This window comes from Muscardinus avellanarius (assembly GCF_963383645.1).
Source record: "Muscardinus avellanarius genome assembly, chromosome: 13".
Classification (NCBI taxonomy): Eukaryota; Metazoa; Chordata; class Mammalia; order Rodentia; family Gliridae; genus Muscardinus; species Muscardinus avellanarius.
This window is the reverse complement of record NC_137799.1, coordinates 64928626-64951615: the sequence shown is the minus strand read 5'-3', so window position 1 is coordinate 64951615 and position 22990 is coordinate 64928626. Positions and strand designations below refer to the sequence as shown.

Sequence of the window (22990 nt, the reverse complement as noted above, 5' to 3'; positions counted from 1 at the left end):
TGGCACCTTATCTTGCATAGTAGGTGGGATCATGGTTTCATGAGAGCTCTTGGTGCTTGTTGGAATGTGATATCATCTTAGCATTGAAGAATAAGTATTTATTCCAATCTTCATGACCAGGTCTTTTTTTTTTTTTTTTTTTTTTTTTTTTTTTTTGGTGGTACTGGGGTTCCTGGAAGCCCTTCTACCTCCGGGCTACACTCCCAGACCTATTTTATACTTTTTAAATTTGGAAACAGGATCTCTTAAGCCAGGAAGGCTGGCTTCGAACCTGCGTGATCCTCCTGTCTCCGCCTCCCAAGCACAGGGATTACAAGCATGCGCCACCACGCCCAGCTAATTTTTTTTTTTAAACCTGTCTTTCCAGAAATTCTAAGCAGGCTGCTTACCACATCCCCTCCCCTAAGGCTGTAGTCACATCCAGTGATGGGACCCAGGTCCAGATTTGCTGGTACTCTGCTGTTGGTATATTGTCATGGATTCAATATCAAGGGAAGTCCAAACCCAGGTTTGTCTCAAATAAATTGTTGGTGTATTAAGAAGAAACAGGAGAGTACTTATGAAGCATAGTATGCCCTCATCCTCTACCTGGGGCTAGGGTAGGCCCAAATGCTTTATCTACAGTAACCAGACCACAGCTAGATAGAGGACTTTGCCCATCTCTCTGCAAAGTAACCATGACTTGATAAGGGGCAGTACACCCCAGGCCCACCCCAAGGCTGGAACTAATGCATCAGAAACTCAAGCCTGTTTACCCCAGTACCCAGGTCTCAGTCTGATGCCAGAGCTGGTCTGGAGGTTCCTTCTATGAACTCTGGCCTTTGGGGCTTTCAGTTTCTACCAAGTACTGGGTCTCACCATAACCTGATAATAAGCTCCAAGACAAAGACCAGTGCTAGCATTGGTGCCCGGCTTTCCAGAGTGTGTAATTTTGCTCTCTAGTCAGCTGCCTAAGGTTGGAAGAGAGGTAGAGGCATTCAGCTACCTGGCCTAACACTGTTCCAAAGGAACATGGTTATTAGCTTAGAAGTAGGGTGAAATTTTGCCCAGCACTGGGTTTCACCAGAATGGGCCTGGTACTGAGTTTCAAATCTAATGTCTGGACTTGCATTTCTTTCCCTCTCCCCATCAGGAGGTGCCTTGATTTGATACCTAGAATTGGGGAGAGGATGACACAGGCAACTCTCTACTTTTTCCAATGCATATTTTCCTTGCCAAAAAAAAAACAGGCACTGTGGTCTTTCACTTGCTTTCCTTACCTCTTGTGAAGGTAGTCTGGTATTTGAATAGCTGGTCAGTTTGGTGTGGCTGGGGAGAGATTGTCTGAGGATTTTAGCTACTATCTACATATTATAGTTTATTAAAATTACTTTAGCTGGGAGTGGAGGCACATGCTTGTAATCCCCATGCATGGGAGGCGGAGACAGGAGAATTGTGCTGGTTCAGAGACAGCCTTTCTGGCTTAAGAGACCCTGTTTCAAAAAAGAAAACAATATATAAAATAGGTCTGGCAGTATAGCCTGGAAGTAGAAGGGCTTCCAGGAACTCCAGTACCACCAAAAAAAAAAAAAAAAAATTAAAATGTTTAATTATGGATAGGATTAGGTAAAAGGGACCTAAGCTGGTTACTAACTAGTTATTTTTAACGAATAATTTCTGCATGGGTGTATATACATAAAAGTAGAGCCTATTTCATCATCCTTGGCACTCTAATTAGAGATCTGTATGAAACAATGAATTACAATTATCAAAACACCAAATATGATCCATTTGGAACTTTCTGTCCTGATTTTGTGGTTAAGGAATCAATGGGGTTAGCAAAACTGCAAAACTATAGACTGCTTAGGCAGAAAGGAAAAAAAGAGTCGTATTGAGAGTCAGAATTTTCAAAATAATGTTTGAATAAGAGGATTGTTTCATCCTGTCATTATTCCCATGACAAGTAGTTTCCTTCAAGTTGACGATTATATTAATAAACATACCTCTCCTTGGCTTTACCTTAACTCATTGGAGGGATTTGCAGCCACCTCTTGTTCTCAAAATATTCATTGCTATTTGGCAAGGTGACAGCCACCTAAAATCCTTCTTGATTTGATAACTAATTGAGCATGTTTTCTCTTCCTGTTCACTTTGGTGTTTCTGAGTTGATCACTATTCCAAGTCAGGTCAGCTGGGCCCATGGAAATCTACTTCATTCTAGGAATTTTGTCTACGCTGTTAGGGAAGCAAATTCTTCCACTTGTTTGGCTTGTGGTGTTATGATTCCAAAACTTCTAGAAACAGCAAAGAGGAGTTTTAACCTAACACTAGGAAAGTAGAAACCAGGACTCAGAGATAGAGAAGGATGCTAAGTCTAAGATGTCACCTGAGCTTTGAATCCAATTGTGCCTAAAAATTGGAAATTCCTATTTTTCTAATATGAGTCAATTTTCAATGAAAAATCCTTTCTTCTTGGGCATTACATTTTCCTTCACAGCCTTTGTCTTTAGGGTAGTTTTATCATTATTTCAATGCCGCCTTTGCTTACTAGCTGGTAGTCTATGGAAATAGCATCAGCATTCCCCTGTTCAGAGCTACTTCTCCAATACCTAGAGCAGTTCTGACTGCTGGTTCTGAATGAGTAAACAGTCCCAGCCAAATATTTCTCAGTGATGTTCCTAATGGTTTAAAAAATTAACACCAAGCTGGGCGTGGTGGCACATGCTTGTAATCCCAGCATTTGGGAGGCTGAGACCAGAGGATCATGGTTCATGGTCAGCCTCAGCTACTTAGCCTCGGCAACTCAGTGAGACTCTGTTTCAAAATAAAGAATAAAAAATTGGGCAGAGGGTACAGTTCGGAGGTCAAATACCTCTGGGTTCCATCCGCAGACCCACACACACAAAAAAAATTAACACCATGGGGCTCTTTCTATGAGCATGTGGATTCTCGGTTGTTTCCTGAACATGATCATACTTACATATATTGCACTGTACTTTATACTTTATATAGGAGTCATCTTCCAGAGTGGAGCAATATCTATGATCTTTAATAAGAGTCAGATGAGTGCCTCTTTCTTTGTTGTGTGAACTTGGGCAAACTATTTCTTTGAGCCTGTTTGATTATCAGTGAAAATCACGGTACGCACTTGCAATTAGTAGTCTTTTGGTAAAAAGAATTATTATTAGCACAAAGGAATTAACTAGATAATCAGATGAAGAGAGGGGACATATAGTCAGTTCTAACCCAATGTGCTTGAGTGGACAAAAGCAAAGGACAGGGCTGCATAACACTGACATTTTTATTAGAATTCATTTGTAACAAATGGAACTTGTGTCAGCAAAGAACTGATTTTCATACAGACTTCTTTCGCCACCAATGTAACGAAGTAAGAAAATAAAAAGCACGCCTTTCATTCTGTAAAACATTTACGCGTACTACTAATTAGAGGTAATTGTATTTTTTTAACAAGCCATTTTACAAGTTATTTTTTAAGTTTTCAGTCTATGCATCCAAAACGAGAGCAAAGAACACAACTGTTATTATCTTTGTAAAGACACTCCAAGCTTGATGGCAAAGCCACGTAACGGATGGATAGGATGGATCTGTAGCCTTCTGATCTCTGCTGGAGTATCAGGGCACCCATAAACCCAAAGGAAACCAAAACACAAAAAGGAAAATGAAAAGGGAATTAAAAATAAAAGGAGGGGCTAAAACAACGCAAAATCAGAAATAAACAGGAAAGAATAAAAATATGTGCATTATTGCAGATTTTTTTCCTTTCCTGTTTTTATGTTGTGTTATTTACATACACATAAATGAATCTTTGAAGCAGTTTCTTACAGATGGGTTCAAGTAATAACATTATTGGGTGTAGAATCAATAGGGCAGTGCATAGTACAAAGGTATAGAAAGTGCAAAGTTCCCTAGAGGCCCTTCCCTCCCCTGGCTGTCCTCGCCGTTGTCTAACCATGCAAATCATTTTTAAAAAAGAGCTAAAATAAAGTTCTGTACAAATCACTTTTTATATATTTTGATATTTTTACCATTGTAACTAATTACAAAATTATACATAACTACACGTACATAGGTAAATAATAGCACCGTACTGGTTATGATGATGAAAGTAATCGAAAACTTGAAAGTTTATGATAATGGCAGATAAAAATGTGTACCTGGGAAATTAAAACTTGAATGGTTGTACAGAAAAGTACAGAGTGGAATGCACATCAATGACAGTAAGGGAGTTAGTTTTAGGAACAGCTCCTGAACAGTAAGATTCTGGAATAGTCTCCGCCTCATTCGTCTATGGTATGCCTCCCATTCATTTTCTTCTTGTGATTATTGTGATCCTTCCCTTTGCCACACGGGCAGCTCTTGTTTCAAGGAGACAACCTGCTCACTGGCCAATTGTTCTGGTGTGCAATTTTCCATCAGATTCTACATGTCCAACATGGCGTGTCTGGATGATACAATGTCTGTATGACCCCCTTTGTTTCACTAAAAGGAAATTATAGCACTGAGTAATCTGGCACTTGGATAAATCTTATAAATCTTCAAAAGATATGGACTAAAAGAAAACAACAGACCCACATAGTGCACATTCTTTTCTGGTTCTGATGTAGGTTAGAGAGTCTCATTCTGAGGTAGCCTTCTAGATACTTTTTTTTTTTTAAGTATTACATATATTTTCTTTTTTTCCTTTTTTCTTTTTTTTTCTTTTTCTTTTTCTTTTTTTACAAAAGTGCTCAAATATGATGCTTGCAAGTGTTTGGTCTCTTGATTTTATTCTGCAAGCGATGGGAAAATGTGAAAACAAATCCTTCCATGCAGAACATCCATGAAGCTAAAATTAAAACAAACAATGAAAACACTATATTTCTACCAAAACTCTTTTAGAGTTTTAGAATATTTTGAGGGTTCTTTAAAATCATGTAAAATGTGGCTAACTCCTGCCACCATCCATGGCTTCCTATAGAAATTGAGTTGGAAGATTTGGAGGAGATATATATTATCTCTATTCAGAAAAATCCTATTGGACTATCAAATATATCCCCAAGTTGCCAATGATGTGTGTTATTAAAATAAGTTCGGTGCAGTTACTGCATGTTCCAGAGCATATTTGGAAGGGATTATAAATAAAACAAGTAGCTTGTCCTGATGTTGACAATTACGAACGGAAGGGCCCTGATTATCCAAGTGCTTTGGGCTGGTACAATCACTAACATCCCCGACTTGGCTGAAAATTAGGAATGCATATTATTCAGAGTTTTTGTACATGTGGTAAACAGATAATGCTTTAATTGAAAGAGTAACAGATACGAACAACTAATGAAAATACGAACCAAAAGCTAAAAAGAAATGCTATTAAAATAGGCATCAATTATAAGGCACTCTAAATGCAAAACTAAAATCAAAACAAAACAAAGTACAGCACTTCCCAGGAATGCTGTATGCCACAAAATGTTTCTGACTTAACAGAGTAACATGAGTTTGGCTTTGCCCCTGTTACATATCATAAATGCAAATTTCATAGCACATACTATAGACAATATACGATTGAATACACTTTTTTTAAAAACAACTTGATAGCTGATATATTACAACATTCTCCCCTCTAAAGGGATATGCACTGACCTTTCCCACATGCACACCTTTTAGATATTAATATTTTTATTGCACTAGAGTGTTAGAAATATTGAACTTTGTTGGAAGCCTGGCTAACAAAATGGTATTTGTGAATATGACTGGGTGGGTGGGAGAGACTGGATAGGAAATTAGGGGGTGAGGTTTGACAATCATTGATGTGCATTCCTCATTTCCCTTTAAAAGTTAAAGTTTTGCGATATTAAGAAACATCAATGTCATTAAATTAAGAACAAATTGGAAAAGATGTTTATAATAGCTTTTCTACCCTTAAGAAACTAAATCATGGAAGAACTGAATGAGAGCTAAATTGATCTTTTTGTGTGAACACACTGTCTATATATACATAGACACCCTTATTAAATATGGGTATATATGTATATATGTTAGCAGCAACTTTATACTTTGCGCCTCCCTGTTGATTCCAAACATAAAACAAAATGCTCTTTGATCATTTGAAGAGAGTGGGTACTTTCTCATCAATTAAAACTGAACAGAAGATAAAAAGTAATCTGACGAGACTGATACTGTAGACTAAGAGTATTGCACAAAAATGTGCAAATTTTCAAATTATTTGTTATTTCTACAGCAAGGTACTACATATAACACTTCTACAGCTTAAAAAAACCTACAATTTGGAAATTAAAAAAAAATGAAGAGTTATGTAACCGTTTTAAAATTCACTTTATCGAATGGTACATTTTGTTAAAAAAAAGTTTACACAGTTAGAAATGAAGCACAGGTCAGCAGTATCTTTACAATACTAAAAAACTAAATCAAGGACTTTCTTTTTAAACATTCCCCACCCTTACCCCTAAAATGTTATTATGAGCGGCATGGTGGGAAGGGGCGATGTCAAAGCAGAGTCCGTTTTATCATGAGAAGCCACACCAGCAAATACCCTGCACAGAGTGGCAGCACTGGCCATTTCACTTTGTATCTATCACGCAATCTGAACAAGGTGGTGGTTCTTTGCTGTGATTTCTTCTTCCCTTTATTTTGAATCCTTGAGGTATCCGTAAATAAAATCCTTCAGATGCCTCTTAAGTCAGGATTCTCTGGATTATTTTTTTCAGATTAGATTATTAAACTGTGAATTCTTGGTCCACCTGGAATAGTTTATGTTTAATTGGTTTTGTGTGTAATAGTCCCACTAAGTGGTTGTTAGCTAGTTAAGAAGGACTTCTCAAGTGCCCTGTATGGCTCAGAAGAGACTCCGTGGATATTGAAGGGCCTGTAGTAAAAATCCTGAAAGGGTCAGGGGCTTCTACGTTGCATAGTGATCAAAGCTGCCCAGGTACTCTAGTGCGGCTCGGTAGCAAAACTGGTACTGATCCTGTTAGAAAAAGGGGGAAAAGAAGAGGCGGTGAGTATACTTTAACAGAAAAATGAAAATCAGTATTGGAAAACAAAGTTACATGTATTTGAGAACAAAATCACTACTTTCTTTAATCAATTCAATCTAATGACCAGTCCGTGATAGTGAGCAAAGAACAATTAGCCACATGGGGCACTTATTAACTTTGTCAATCAATTTGACTTAAACACTCTCCTTATTTTGAGTAGTGACAGTTCCAATATCTCCTAGACATGTAGGAACTGTTTTCCATGTAGTGACAGTTTTAACCAACTGACCCCCAAGACTTCTCATATGATAGCCATCTTTTAGAATGATCCCCTTATTTGTGATAATGAATTCTGTAAGGTTAAAGAGTTTGATACCAATGTAAACTGCCCTGAGGGAAAGCTAGATTTACATTTCCTGGGCTTCTATACTACCAACAATTTGAATTAGAGTTAAACAAAAAGAAATCTGGCCAGGCATGGTAGTGCATGCCTTTATTTTCAGTATTTGGGAGGCTGACACAGGCCAGTCTCAGCAATTTAGCAAGATCATGTTCAAAAAGAAAAAAGGGGGGAAAAAAAGAAAACAAAAAGATCTTTTGCTTTTGTAGTAGAATGGCCTGGGTTCCATCCCATTCAAAGAACAAAAAACCAAAAATTTCTGATGGGGCAGTGCTCTTCCTGCTTGCAATCATAATTAGCATCCTATTTGCCATTAGCATTTAAATGAGTGGGGCAGCCACTAGGTAGCTGGGCAGAATGCCAGGCCCACATGTGATTTACATAGGGTGCTGGGCTTTTAAGCTTTTTATCCCTGAAAACATGAGATTGGCTGCTGCATAAACTATTATGTGTGCCATTTGGCCTAATTCAGTGTGATTGCAAGTTGTCTGTTCTAGAGCGACCCACCTGAAAATAAAACAGGATGAAACATTCCTTTTTCAGATAAGGAAAAACACTGTCATATTGGAATAGTCAGAGCATTGTTGGGGAGATGGAAAAATTACAATTTATAGATAACTATAGAGATGAGGAAAAAGTAGGAATTTCCCCATAAAAGAAACTTATTTCCAGTAGCCAATGGGGCTGAAAGTAGATAGCTTTTATTTTGCTTAAATGTGCATTTTTCTACAATAAAAATGGTAATGCAAAATAAATGGAGTTTGCTTTCCTATCTTGTCACAGTACGTTGTTTGGCTAAGTGTTAAGGCTTTTTAAATGTCCAATTTCCCTCTGTCACCCCAACAACCATTAAGTTTGTCAGGCTGACATAATGTTTTGAGAATTGCAAGTCAAACGCTTGCACTATTTTGAAATCAGAGTCTGGAAGATATTGTGAATGATAAATTTAGGAATACATGTAAATTGTACAATTTGATGGCCGTTTGAAAGATATAAACATTATCACTTATCCTTACAACTGAACAGTCATTGGGCCAGATTGGCTAAATCACAATCTCATTCTGAAAAATCAATTATCGTAATAGAAAATAGGGATAAATTTCAAAGTTTATCCAGAATCCAAATATTTAAGAAATGAAAGAATAGTTCATGTCTCTGTTGGCATAAAGAAAGAATATGGAAAAAAAGGGCTAAAGGTATATTATGTGCTGAACACTAAACTTTAATATATTTATGATAATATGTACAATTAAATATGTATATAATAAAATATAAGAAACTGACATTTGTGGGTCAAAAATGGGCAAATGGGGACAACTTAACATGGTTCAACTTAAAACTGACTCATGTGATTTCTTCTCCAACATTAAGACATTGATATTATTACCCCATTTTAAGAGAGGTAAATGAGTTCAATAATACTAAATAATTTGATGCTGTTTCTATAGTATCTTAATGTATTTTGGGTCTAGCCTTGAGATTGCCTGGATCTCTAGGAGGTCTTAGCCAGTAGAATGTTGGCTCTTGAGATGGAACTAACTCATGAAGATTTTTCTCACCTCTGTTTGTACCATGGCTGGTCGTTGTGTTCTTAACATTTTGACGGTCTGGAAGATATCTACAACTCCTTCGTATCTCATTCTTTCCAAAACAATGCTCAGTGTTATGAAGACACCAGTTCTTCCAACGCCCGCACTGCCAGAACAAAAGCAATATTCCTAGTTGAGAAGCTCACAGAATTGACCACATTTGTTTGGGGGTAGACATTCCCCAGCTTCCAGGTTTCCTCACAGCACTGTTTAGGAAAACGTAGAATTGAGTTCACTGAATGATCACACTCGGGATACTCGGTTGTGATAACATGTGAGAATAAGTAATTAGGAGTTAGTCTCATAAAATAAAATGACTTTACAACAAAAATTATATGCTATTTTAGAAGGACCAAGAAAACACAAACATTATAAAATAAGTGAATGAAAGGAAGAATTATATAATAAACATACTAATGTATATACCTTAAATAGACTCTTAAATAGTTACATTGCTTTGGATTTGAAAAAAAGTGATTCTATAACAAGATTACATGAGATCTGTCCTTTGATCTTTAGGCAGGTCTATAACTATCTTGTATATATATGAATTGGGAAAATGTCATTTTTTCCCCATTTCATGAAACAGAACTTTGAAAAGATTTTTCAAAGGGGTCTCTAATCTAAAAGAACAGCTCATAGCCATTGATCTCAATACTTATCTACTATTTTTAAGTGATCAGCAGCTAAAACCCCAGGATTCTTTGCCTTCTTTTAACAAGGTTTTGAATTTCTCTCCGCTGTCTTTACTATTTCAAGGTAATTCCAGAATCTTCACAGCAGCAAGAATGAAAATTAATTGATAGCTCTGTGCACTTAAAAAGTAGAAAAGCATCTGGAGGTTGAGGTAATGAGAAAAACAGTGAATAATCTGCAAAATCCCTCCATTTTTGGATCCTAATTAAACGGCATGTGTAACGCTTGGGCACAGGCTGTAGAAAATGGATGGATTCATTTATTTGGGGATGTAGCTGACAGGCATATATAAATAGTATGTCCCTTTATAAACTGCAATTTCTAAAAAGTCTAAACAGAAATGTTAAGTGAGGCTTTAAAATCCACAGGCCGTCTTTAAAAGGCAGCTGAGGATGTCCAAGAGCAGTCAAGGCTTCCGCTAAGAAGAAACTGATGACCTTGAAGGTCTCTTTGAACCATGAAAGTTTCTTAGTCCTGAAAGATTGCTATTTCTAATAATTTTATTGTTTTTGAATGGTATAGGTACTCAAGAGTTTATTCTACCTTGATTCAATTGTTGAGTTGCAACCAAAATACTTTATTCCTGGCTTTCTACTAAGTATTTTCAAGAAAAGAAGAGGCATCAACTTTATATCTTCTGAATTTATTGACTTTATCATGTTATTTTAATTTGATATAAATAAGGCGAGTGGTATTTTCAGGACATTCCTAGATAAGAGAATATATCTAATATCTAGAAGTCTTCAAGATGGGTACACACACACACACACACACACACACACACACTTTGTGAATAATACACTGTACCATTTTTACTAAAGAAATGATTAACGCCTAAAACTAGAAATATGTATTAAACATGTCCTATTCCTTACAGATCATATTACATTTGGGACTATGTACAAAACTTGTAAAAAAAAAAACCCAAGTACTTCAAGCCCAATATGGAACATTCACTTCATCCAAAGTATGAGACCATATCATATGTCACCTTCTACATGCTGACTTCTCCTCTCCTCTCCTCTCCTCTCCTCTCCTCTCCTCTCCTCTCCTCTCCTCTCAATTCTCTCCTCTCCAATCCTCTCCTCTTCTCTCCTTTCCCTTCCCTTCCTTTTTCTTTCTTAAACAGCATATTGCTGAGGCTGACCTCAAACCTGTGAACCTCCTGACTCATTCTCCCAAATATTGAGATTACAGGCATGTATCACCAACACCACTCTTGCTCTTTGGTTTTATAGAGCAAAATATTTTCGATAAAACAACACAATAAAAATGTGTAAAAATAAGATGTGTCTCATATAATACACCATGACTGAGAAACAAAGGGTGGTGCTGGAAAGGGTCTTTGAAATCAGCAGAGAAAATTAAAGCCACGAGAAATTACGCTATGGTCATAATGCTAGATAACAGTTGAACTGGGATAAGAACATGTATTGTAAAGCCCAAGTCTAATATTTATCTAATTTTGAAACAGTGCCTCCTATATCATTAAAAATTATAATTTTTGAGGCACTGAAGCCAAATAATTTTAGAAATAAACTCAACAAACCATAAAAAATAGAAACTGAGACTTCAATTGCTAGTAATCCTAAAATATATAGTAACTTAAGTAAAATAGGTGAATTCCTTTTACTATAAGATTTTGTACAGCAATCTTCAAAAGCATGAAATTTATGGTAAATGTCTGTTTACTTGGTATTTCTATTAACTCCAATGACTTAAATTATAAAATACTCTAGAAACTGTTGAAAATAATTAAATCAAAGGTGCTTCATTTTCTAATACAGCAACGATTTTCAAGCAAATTGCATTTTTTAACTGAGGTACCATTCTAATCACTTATTGACTGGCAAGAATTAGTATTATCATTAAGGCTTGATAGCTATTTATGTTTTTTCCAAGAAGACAAACATAGAAAAAAAGAGGCAGAAAGATAGTTACTAGTGCAAACCTAAGAAAGGAAAGCAAATAAAAATTAACACAACAAATGATTACTAGGGGTTATTACCGAGGATTTGTGGTAAGGCAAAAGTGGCAAGGAAGATTACAGTTTGCTTGTTTTTCCTACAAAAGGCACATTTTGGGGATGAAAATTTTCCTCTGATGAAATTTCACAATACAGTTCTGAGAAAAGAATTTCATTTATGCATAATCACTACAACAAGCATGTATAGAAAGCACATAGACAACACTCATTTCACAGTTGCTACCGCATTAGACACAGGTGGAGAGTTAGCTTTTTGGCTTCTCAACTCACCTGCAATGTACTGAAATTGGTCCATCTTGGCCAAACTGCTCTTTTGTTTTATGGACTTGGCCGATGAAGTCAATAAATCCTTCTCCAGACTTTGGCACTCCTTGCTCCGGCCAGTCAGTGAACTGGAACTGCCTCACTGTTCGGGACTGGCCGTCCTTTAGGGAGAAAGCCACATGTCCAACCACAAAGGAGGGTGCCAGGAGAATTTGGCAGGCACAGAGGCCACAAGAGCAATCGTATTTTTACCCCAAAATAAAAAGGACAGAAAAAGTTAGAAACACATTTAACTAGAAACTAAGTTATTGATGGATCTTATTTGCTATCAGCATTGTCTACATTCATGTAAGTTTTTTTCTTTTTTTGGTGGTACTGGGGTTCTTGGAAACCCTTTTACCCCTGGGCTACACTCCCAGACCCATTTTTATATTTTTACTTAATTTTACATGGAAACAGGGTCCCCTAAGCCAGTGTGGCTGGCTTCGAACCTGCGCGATCCTCCTGTCCCTGCCTCCCAAGCACAGGGATTACAAGCGTGCACTACCACACCTGGCATTACATTCATATAAGTTTAAAGCACAGATTTATTTACTTTCACCACGCCCTGTTAAAAACCTAGGTTCTCTGATACATAGATTCTGAGACTCAAACTTTGGATTCAGAGCCATTTATTATATCTACATCCTTTCCAAAATGCAACATATATATGAGAATATATTCTATTTCAGAAAGTCTGAAAACTTCTTAATATTAAAAGGAATATCTAGGAATGCCATTCCAACCAAAGGTTTTGCTGTTGTCATGGTAGTTTTACATCTGCTGCACTTTCTTATTTCTAGCACTGTCAAATGACAAATGGTGACATTTAAAGAACCTGACACAAACTAGGTAGATGCTGTTAACCTGGATGCCCCACATGTCTCCAAGGCGTGGTTTTTTTTTTTTTTTTAACTACGGCAAGAGACACAGTCTGTGCCATGAGACTCTGCTGCTAAGCAGGAAGTGAAGCACCCCTCAATGAGACCATAGGGATTATTTGCAAATAAATGTCCTTTTCTGGAAAGGGACTCATCCTGGCATCCAACAAGGAATCAAGTAGGCTGTGGGATCTTTCACATGGGTTACCCCAAAGGCAGAAAGAAAACAAGTTAAATGTAAGAGGAATCTTTCTTTTCTGAAGTGACTGGGCAAATTGCTCTGACTCGCAAAGTATAATGATTTGAAGAGAAGATACAAAGGCATTTCTGATTCTTTCTGAAAATTTCTTAGAAGCAGGAAAAGTCATGCCCATCACTCCCTCCCCCCATTAATCATCATGACAGAGATAATCTGAACTCTAAGGTTGGAGGAACTGATCCCATTTGAAGATGACCTTCTCCCAAAGAGCCTCTTCTCTTTGGAAGAAGTTTTCCCCTTTCCATATACATCTTTCCTTATTATTGTTCTTTCTGATACAGGCATGTATGTTCCAACCGACATTCTGGGTAAGTGGTGAGACTCAATCCTCTCCTTTAGTCCTATAGAGAAGTGCCTCCAGTCAAGATGGTCACACAACTGCCTGGTGGTTCCCATAAAGTAGATTCCTGACTGACATCATTGCCAGAAGACCAGACCAAACTTGTGAGAACACAAAAGACTACAGAAATTACTGCTTGACCCCATAACCAGCTTGAAGGTGGTTACCACAGAAGCATGATTTACTTCCCTATGTTCCTGGAAAAATTTAGAAAGCACATGAAGAAAAGCCAGAGGCTAGGTGATGCAGATTTGTTTTCCCCTGAATGTCCTGGGGGTTTCATTTCTGACCACAGTTGCTTTTAACAGCAAGCAGAGGTTGTGTGCACAAACCTTTACCATTTGGGGGAGCGACCACCTGACTCCATTTAAAGGTTACCTGTTTAGCAATACTATGTTCTCAAGTGCCAACTTCCTTTCTGAACTGGGAAGCTGAGATTAGAAGCACGCCAGGGGCACAAATAGCAAGTGCTGTGGTGGCTAAGAAAATTATACAATCACAGAGAGAATTTTTTTAAAAACATGTGAACAAGTTCCTATTTCTTTTGCTTACTGTGATCAGATTTAATTTGGCAATGTAGGGAGTAGTAAAAGTGATTCTGCTGAGGTAGAATAGAAAAAAAAATGGATGAAAAGGAGCAGGAGCAATAAAGTAAGAAGGAAAAATATAGCTTTAATTTAATGTTTCTCATACTTTTCCATAGTTGTTCTTCTCAAATTTCTGGGGAAACCTGTAAATCTTAGTTACGGTGAATTCACTCACTTATGATAATTACCTTATGCACTGTTAAATAGTCCATCAAGAAGTAGAGTTAAGCAAAAAGTGATACAGTGTTTTAAGACTTTATAGTTTTAGGTATGATTGGATAATGGAGACCATGCCAACCTAGCGATTCTGAGAATGACCAGGCTACCATAAACTCTGTTGTGATCACAAACCCCATGTCATCCCCAGATACCTGCTTATGCCCACCCTTTACCAAACTTCTCTTAAAAGCACAGTTTAAGAATCCCTAAGTTGTCTCTCACTCTTGAGATGGCTTGTACTCTTCCCTGAGTGTTTATCTGCTTTACTAAATAAATCTGTCTGTGTCTCTGGCTGGCAATATATTGAAATTCTTTTCTCTCATCTATGCCAAGGAACCCCCTTGTCCTGGGTTGATAAACCCCCTCTCTGGAATCTCCTTGAACCTCTTCCAGTCATACTGACACTGTTGGAGGCTATCTTCTAGAATTTATCTTTAGAAATAGCTGGAGAGTTTACTGTCAATGCACTTAAGATTTTTCTACGTTCAAATTCTGTAAGGGCATTTTTTTCAAACAACAGGGTAGGTTACACTGAAATGGGAAACTCAAAACTGAGACCCAGGGACTTAATGGCTGCCTTGAGCACCATCACCTTCAGGGCAGTTAGTGCTTCAGACTTTTGAGGGTTAACAGGTCTGTCACCTGGACTAAGCCTCCTGCAAACTCCTCCTCTCTCCTCTCTCCCCTCTCCCCTCTCCCCTCTCCCCTCTCCCCTCTCCCCTCTCCTCTCTCTCTCTCTCTCTCTCTCTCTTCAAACAGCCCAGGGTCAGACTTTGGGAATTAGCAGAAAGCTGATTTCCAGAAAAAAAAAAAAAAGGAAAATAATAAAAAACAATGGATCAAGTAAACAGCCCTACCCTAGAGTTTTATTCAATTCACCCACTGTGACAATTTAAAAAACAAAGCAGGGCTTTGAGCTGACCAGGGCTCCCCAAGATGTATTTGTAATCATGGTTTAAAAGTGGCCAAAGGCAACAATAGTAAAGTTTATGCATAGAACATCTTACATCAGGGCTGAACCTTGGACTCAGCAATCTTGATAAGAAATGCGAAATGAAAATTAGCCAACAAGGGTCATGGGTGTGTGGCTCTCATGGACAGACACATTAGCACACTGAGGAATAAACCATGCCAGGAATCAAATTAGAATGTGCAAAGCTTGTCAGATTCTTCTAAAGAATGCCATTTGCTCGGCAGTTTTAAAATCATACCAAATTAACCTCCAAGCCCACATGACCTAAAGGGCTTTGCAAAACAACAACATATTTACAGCCTCAAGTAATGAAGAAATCAAAAACTCTCCAAAGAGAATGAGCTGAGAAGGTGAATGTCAGCACAGCCAGCCAATCAGGAAATGCTTCCCAGCACACTCACTCACAAATGCATTCCCAAAGTTGGGCTGCCAGATGTTTCATTTGAATGGAAGCCAAACTCGAGTTTATTAGAATGCTTGCCAGACAGAGGAAAAGCTACTCTTACAATAATGATAATAATAACAATAAAAATGATAATGATAAATGCCATCCGGAATGGGTGATTTCTTTTCTTTTGGGAAAATGGTGATGTGGTGAATCTTTCTCCCAGAAAAGTATTTTTAGACTAATTTTCAGCTAATAGTTAAGCCCATGTCGACTTACCCTGGCATCTGTGACCTTGAATTCTCTTAGGATATACTGTGGCATGTTGTATTCCGCCATGGGATCTACAACAAAATACTGGTATCTTGCAGATCGTTCTGCTGGCCAGTATTGGTGACATTTCTCCTAAAAGAAGAGATTAATGTTAAACCTTATGAAGTGTACATAAAACTTTGTTTTATTTTGTCTAGCTAATTTCTTTCTCTAATAAGATATAAAAAAAAACCCAAGGCCATTCTTGTTTCATGTGACTCATTTTCTCTTTGAAAAGCTAAGCTTCCTGAGGATAGGGAAAATCTGTTTTAATTTTTGTCCATGGTCTCCAGTGCTATGCCTGACATATAGTATGTGCTTAATACCCACCAGTTGAAATGACTACTTTGATAAATAGAAATCTTTAGAGCTACAAGTTAACCAAATGAGTACATTTACCCTTGGGCAATGCCAGCCATGTCAATCACCGTTGTACCACCACAGCAGACCTGTGCACTATGGTTTGGAATGAAGAGAATTATTGATGGGAACACAGAAAGAAACCTCTGAATTGATTTGATTCAATTTCATTTATCGACTGAAAAACTTGGGAACCTGGGGCCCAGGCAATTTTAATGACTTTCCTAGTTCAATATTCTTTTTACTTTATTTCCGGGATGTAAAAGTTGGGTTTTTAGCTGCAATTCTACTAAAGAGACAGAGAGAGAGAGAGAAAGAGAGAGAGAAGAGAAGAGAAGAGAAGAGAAGAGAAGAGAAGAGAAGAGAAGGGAAGAGGAGAGGAGAGGAGAGGAGGGGAGAGGAGAGGAGGGGAGAGAAGAGGAGAGGAGAGGAGGGGAGAGGAGAAGAGGGGAGAGGAGGGGAGAGGAAAAGAGGGGAGAGGAGAAGAGAGGTGGGGAGGGGAGGGTAAGAAGGAAGGGGAAAGGAAGAGAGGAGAGAGATATTAAGCAAATATGGCAAAATGCTTGCATGTACTGAATCTAAATGGTAGGTCTTTAGATATGTCCCATCCTACTTTGTGTGCATTTTGGAATAATTATTTCTAAAAAGCACATCTCAGATAACTATATTATATTCTTAGGAAAACTATGTAACTTCCTAATACAGTATTCAATGGGCATGAATGATGGGAAAGTAAGAATTTGTTCCAGGAATGGAAGAAAGTCAAGTTCTTTCATACAGAGAAATGATAGCACATTTAATTCTTATACTTCCCTCTGTCCAGAGCAAAAGGAAATAAGGAAATGCTGAAAGTTAGAGGCATCTGCTGACTTATTTGTCTTTTATGATTGTGCTCCATGGGAAACAAAGCACTAGCTCTTTCCTCAAAACACACAAATTAAAGAGCTTGATGTAGCTTTGCAAATTAGAAACCAATGAGAAGTAATAAATGGTGCATACTGTGCCCAGAGTACTCGTACTTCAAAGAAATGCGGTTGCCACTTGAGTTATTAAAATGAAATCACCTTTTCTCCAGGGAGTGAGTGTGTTAGGAGGAGATGCAGAGGGGGACACACTTACTCTGCCCATTTCACGCAGCTTGGTGAGCATCACAACGATGGTGGAATTGTGTTCCCAGAGCATCCTCCAGAAGTCTTCAGTGGTTTCGGCCAAGGGTCCCTGGGTAGCAATGTAGGCTTTCTGTTGTCTGAGTTGGAGGATGGAAAAAGTGTGTTAAAGCATTTAGAGAACATGCAAAAGCTCACACTTGGTTTGTAAATATCAAGCCTGGTAATGGAAAATAAACACTAAATACTATAAATGCAATTGCAGTAAATTCCCATCAACATCACATAATTAAACAAGAGCATTTAGTACATTTTGGGGAGTGCACAAAATAAACTGCTTTGTTAGTATTATGATGTATGTCTTTATTATTATTATTTAAATTTTAGCACAATGCTAACAGCTCAATTTCAGGTATCACACAAATCACTTTAGAAAGAGGTGTGTGGTTTGGTTTCTAGGAATGATTCTCACACTATTTATTAAATGTAGGAAATATGGTGGAAAATGGCTTCTTTATTAACTCCCTCCTAACCCAAATGTCTTCAAGAAGAGTGTAGAAGGTCAGCTGCTTATTCCTATCTAAAATAATAAAAAGCAAATAGCAAGAGACTGAATGCTGACCTATACAGAAAGACAATGGCTTTGAATTCAGATGAAATCCTTTATGGTTATGAAAGTAGGGCACATGTAAATATCAAGGCTTTGGATTGTCAGGGGAGCAAGAGTGTAATACCTGTATCCATCAATAAAACTGGCATTGATGTAATCAGATCCTTCTACTCCTCGGATAGGCTGCAGGCATACCCTTGTGGATTCATATGGCATAATATTAACAAGGCGATTTTTGAATTTATTACATGGAAGATTGGCACTGATGAATCTTGAGGTGTGAGCTTTTGAGCTGGCTAGACGCTGTTGAATAGCAAGAGAGAAAAATTTGACATAATTTTAGCTGATGCAAGGTACCCAAGATACCCTTCTTAGATAAAAATATTTTGTTTACTGTAAATGACAGTTCACAGGCACTGTTTTTTTTTATTTCTACCAACTTATTCAATATAGCCCATTGAATTTTCAAATATTATGCTCGAGAGTTTGATCTCTCAGATTAAGACACAAAAGGACTTGAAATATTAGAAATGAAAACGAGGAAGAAACTGTTGTGCAATCAGATAATATGAGAAGGTCATATGAGTCTTGTACTTCAAAATTTGAAAGGTTAAGAAAGTACAGCCACTACTCAAGGACAATCCCAGAATGATCTGCTCCTGAGGAACCACATCACATTCCATGCCATACCTTAAATTCGAGCTCCATTCCTGTGACATTCTCTCCTGTTTCTATCTGTGTCAGCTTCTGAATGTAGGCATACAAGTTTCTAGCTGGCACTTCGGTATTTCCACAAGTCACTGCTTCTAACAGCGCATCATGGATAAAGATGTATTGGTCTTCTGTTTGAACCATGTAATTCCTCTGGGCTCTCATTAAAGTTACATGGCCATAAATATCTACAGTTTTTTCATGCTTTATTCTTTCTAACATGGCATCTATTACAATGAAACAACCAGTCCGGCCAACTCCCGCACTAGAAGGGAAAAAAAGAGAAAAGAAAAGCCCGTAGAAACTTATCAGGAAACTGATACATAATAAAAGTATTTTTATTATTCTTATTAAATGGGCTTTATATCCATGAATACTTCTGAAATAGCTACTGTGATGATTTCCAATCACTCTGAAGTCAAAAGTATTATTAAGGTACCATTACCAGAATGTAGAGAATAAAATATTGGATATAATTAGTTGAATTTCATAATATAGAAATATTAAATCCATAATTACCATGCTTCTTGATTATGCAATGCAAAATGGATATTAAAAACATTATAGAAATACATTTAGGCACTTAGAAATAATTTTTAAATATTGGTCAAGAACTAAATAGGTTATATTTTTTTGCAAACCCTCTCAGTCTACTATGGTTTAATTTACAAAAAATAAAAACAAAACAAAGCATTCAGTAAATCACTCCACCTAAAATATTTTACATTATAAAAAATAGTAAAAAAGTTCTAAAATTAACCTCATGGGATGTATATAATTAAAATTAAAGTGCTGTGGAATAAAAATAGTGTAACACATTCTTAAAGAGAGATTCTTAATACAAAATGATCAGTAGAGAGAGTATGTTTGTTTTTTATTCCATGCTCTTACAGAGTTGAGTGTATTTTAGAATTTCAGGTGATTTTCAAGTGTTCTATGTGGAAAATAAAGGCTTCAATCTTTGTTACTGAAAGAGCTTTGAGGTGTTTTAAAAACTCCATTACTTCTGGACTCATGGGTCATTTTCCACTTGGTAGAAACTGATTCAAAGAAGAGGACAGGAGAGAGTCAACAATGTGCAACGGCTAAACAAGACCTACCGTTCCAAAGAGACAATCTAATTTACTGAACTGGATTACAGAGTCGGGTACTTGAAACATTGGTATGTCTCTAAGAGTGTTGAAAAGAATGCTAAGAAAATAACATATCCGTGTTCCTACAATCTCAAAGTAAGTCTTGCGTGTTTCCTGTTTATCAAATCTTTCAGGTCCAGTATATTTATGTGTCAAGAATGGTTCAATCAAAAATATTTTTCTCCTTTTAATCATGCATGTCCACCTGGCTTGTAAACATGGAATCAATAGGAAAAGGTATATATCACCACCTCAGGCACCAAGTAACAGATAGCCTCCTTCATTTATCGCATGCAGCTGTTTGCTGTCATCTGTGTATCTCCTGGCTCATTTATTTGCCCATCCAACCATAGATCTATCTGTCTCTTCAGTCGGTGAACAATAAAGTACTTTGCTAAGTGAGATGGGATAACACAATAAAAATGACTTTGATCTTACTTTAAAGATCTCAGAATCTATCACAAAAATGTAACACTTCATATATCTATCTATGATACAATAGAAAAAAGAATGTGTTGGTTTTGTGGATGGTGTGGTATTGGAAATAGGACCCGATCGACACAAAGGACAGGGAATTGAGGAGGTCGTGACAGCAAAAGAGAAGCAATGACTTATATAATCATACTTTTGGTTCTGAGAGCTACATGAGAAACTTTTCACTGGTCTGGCAAGGTACTTACGAAAGAACTATACCAGAGCTCCAAAATGCATGACTTTAATGAGCACCAGAGTGCTCTCTCTACTGAAATGGCAAGTTCTCTCTGGTGCCATGTGGTTGCAAGGTGGCAAGAAAGCATTTTTTTTTAAAACCAAAGCAATACTTGTATTTACTGAACAATGTAGATCAAACCTAGTTCCCATACAGGAGCCTGTGGCTTGTAGACTAGGGTAAGTGGGAATTTGATATAAGTGCTATTTTAAAATTGTCTACTCATTTATATTCTATGCCAAAGGGCACCTGGATACTGAATCTAAGACTCCATTCAAGATTTAAGCCCACAAACTGCATGGCATTGAGACATCATGCAAAAGCCTCTTGGGTTCACAGAGTCCTAGAAATCATAGCACATCCCTTAGGCTCGAAACAATTAGAAATCTCCTGCAAACATTAGCTCTGTCAGCAAAGTGGTTCCAATACGGGAGACCTGTGAAGTTCCATTTTATTCAGTATATGTTAGAGAGCAAGTTTTCCCTGTCATTTACTAGCTCTGATTCTCCAGGTGGGATGAATCACCTCTTCCCTTACACTAAATAACTGTGTACATCTTAAGTGTAGGAACTGCTTTGCTATGTATGCAGTCAGCATTCAATAATGTTTGTGGAATAATTAAATTACTTAGTGACTGGTATAGAGGCCTTATGCAATGAGCAGCCCATCCAAGAAAGGTAAATCTGCTTAGAGAGTGCACCTCTCAGTCTGTTATTGAAATCCTCCCTCTGTTAATGGAACTATGCAAGAGATACCTAAAAATTGCTCTATATAGTGGTTAGAGAATAAAGAGGCTGGTTACATTAAGTGATCTTGGTCTCCTAATGAAATTGCATTACAGCTAAAAGAACATTACATGCAAAAGTTTGTTTTTTTTGGTTTCTTTAAAACTATGGCAGATTTTAAAATTATGAGCAACAGCTTTTATTTTTTTCTCAGTTATCCTTCTAAATTGTCTCCATTTTAATTGGGCACTGCTTCTAAATGCACACAACTTCATGTAGGTTTGTCTAGCAGAAACCGCAGTCGTAAGTCTTATAAATGGGCACTGTGTATCAAGCCAGTTCTAGATAATGGCAGGAATCCTTTCTTAAAGTATGCATCAGGGATCATTTAGATGTCTGGATGATGCATGAGTCTATAGTCTGGCAGAGAGACACTATGGAATCTTGCAAAAGTGGTAGGAATAACTCCAACTCTAACCAGAATCAACATTTTTTTAATGGATTTTATCCCATTAAATGAAAGGAGGGGGGATCAACTATGCACCCAAGCCCAAATCATCCATTGTGAGAAGAGATAACATGAGAGGCTATGACTTGGACAGATTTCTGCCCTCAAAACATAAACTATTATTCACTGCCCTTTCTTGCTGTTTAGGGAAGACAGGGAAGCTACTCACTCTTGGAGTCTATGTGTTATCTCTTTCATAAGATGAAGGGTTCTTGGGAATTAAAATATAAGTGTATGTCTAGCTTGAAGTAAGACAAAGAACCTCAAGGTATGTTTTTCAGATACTAATGGTTGAGTGTCCTTGAGAAATTCACTGAACTTCTTCCCTGTTCTCCCATTTTTCTTAAATTTGATTGTGTTAATTAACTCTAGGTAAGAAGTTTTATTATTTAAATCTTAAGACTGAATTTAACATACCAAATATTCTGCAAACAAAAAGGAAGAACAGTTACTTTGTGTGCACAAAGTTCATTTTTATTTTTATTTATTTTTGTTGTTGTTTTGTAGCACTAGGATTGAATCTAGAGAAATTCTACCACTTAGCCTGATTTTATTTCTTATTTAGAAACTGGGTCTCACTAGGCTGATAAGAGCCTTAACTACTTGCTGAGGCTGTCCTCAAACCTGTGATCCTTCTGTCTCAGCCTCCCAAGTACTGTGATTACAAGTGTGCACCACCATGCCCAGCTGAAAGTTCATTTTCAAATCCTACTTCTGAAGTTGACAATAAGGAGCAGGCAATGTAATGCTGGAAGTTATCATACAATCACTCCAGGACCATCAAGATTTAGCTTTTAAAAATTTGCTTTAGGGTGTATTCATTTCGAGTCACCCCCTCATGCCATTTTGGCATGGGGCTGTATTTCTATTCTCTGTATTTCTATCTTTCTAATAAACTTCTTTAAATCTTCAAAAAAAATTTGCTTTGTTCTACCCCCCCCCAAGATGTTCTCCTTTTCCTCTACCAATTTCCAAAAATAATCCCTTACATTTGAGAAATTCTGTTCTCTCCCACATATATTGTCATAGCAAATGAGATGGCATCTTAGAGTCTTCCCAGCAGAGTGCTTGGGTGGCGTGCAGTAAAAGCTGTTTTCCTCACCACCACCCCTTTCTGCATCATAACATCTGAGTCCTAACCTGCAGTAACACAGCTTAAGGCAGGGTGCAGAACAGGGACTCAAATGCAGATTCCTAGATGCTAAAACTAGCACCAACTTTCATGG

General features: G+C 37.4%; 1 protein-coding gene across 10 annotated transcripts in view; it reads right to left on the bottom strand.

Annotated features, from left to right (window-relative positions):
- Positions 1–6892: 6892 nt before the first annotated feature.
- Positions 6893–22990, bottom strand: part of PTPRD (protein tyrosine phosphatase receptor type D) — a gene marked incomplete at both ends in the record, with an annotated part of 415865 nt that continues 399767 nt past the window's right edge. For all 10 annotated transcript variants that reach the window (XM_080708743.1, XM_080708735.1, XM_080708734.1 and 7 more), the window contains 7 exons: positions 6893–6961; positions 8931–9066; positions 11914–12068; positions 15870–15995; positions 17382–17508; positions 18103–18281; positions 18669–18954. In XM_080708743.1, the coding sequence (XP_080564869.1) occupies positions 6893–6961; positions 8931–9066; positions 11914–12068; positions 15870–15995; positions 17382–17508; positions 18103–18281; positions 18669–18954 (1078 nt within the window). The remainder of the gene's footprint in view (positions 6962–8930; positions 9067–11913; positions 12069–15869; positions 15996–17381; positions 17509–18102; positions 18282–18668; positions 18955–22990) is intronic.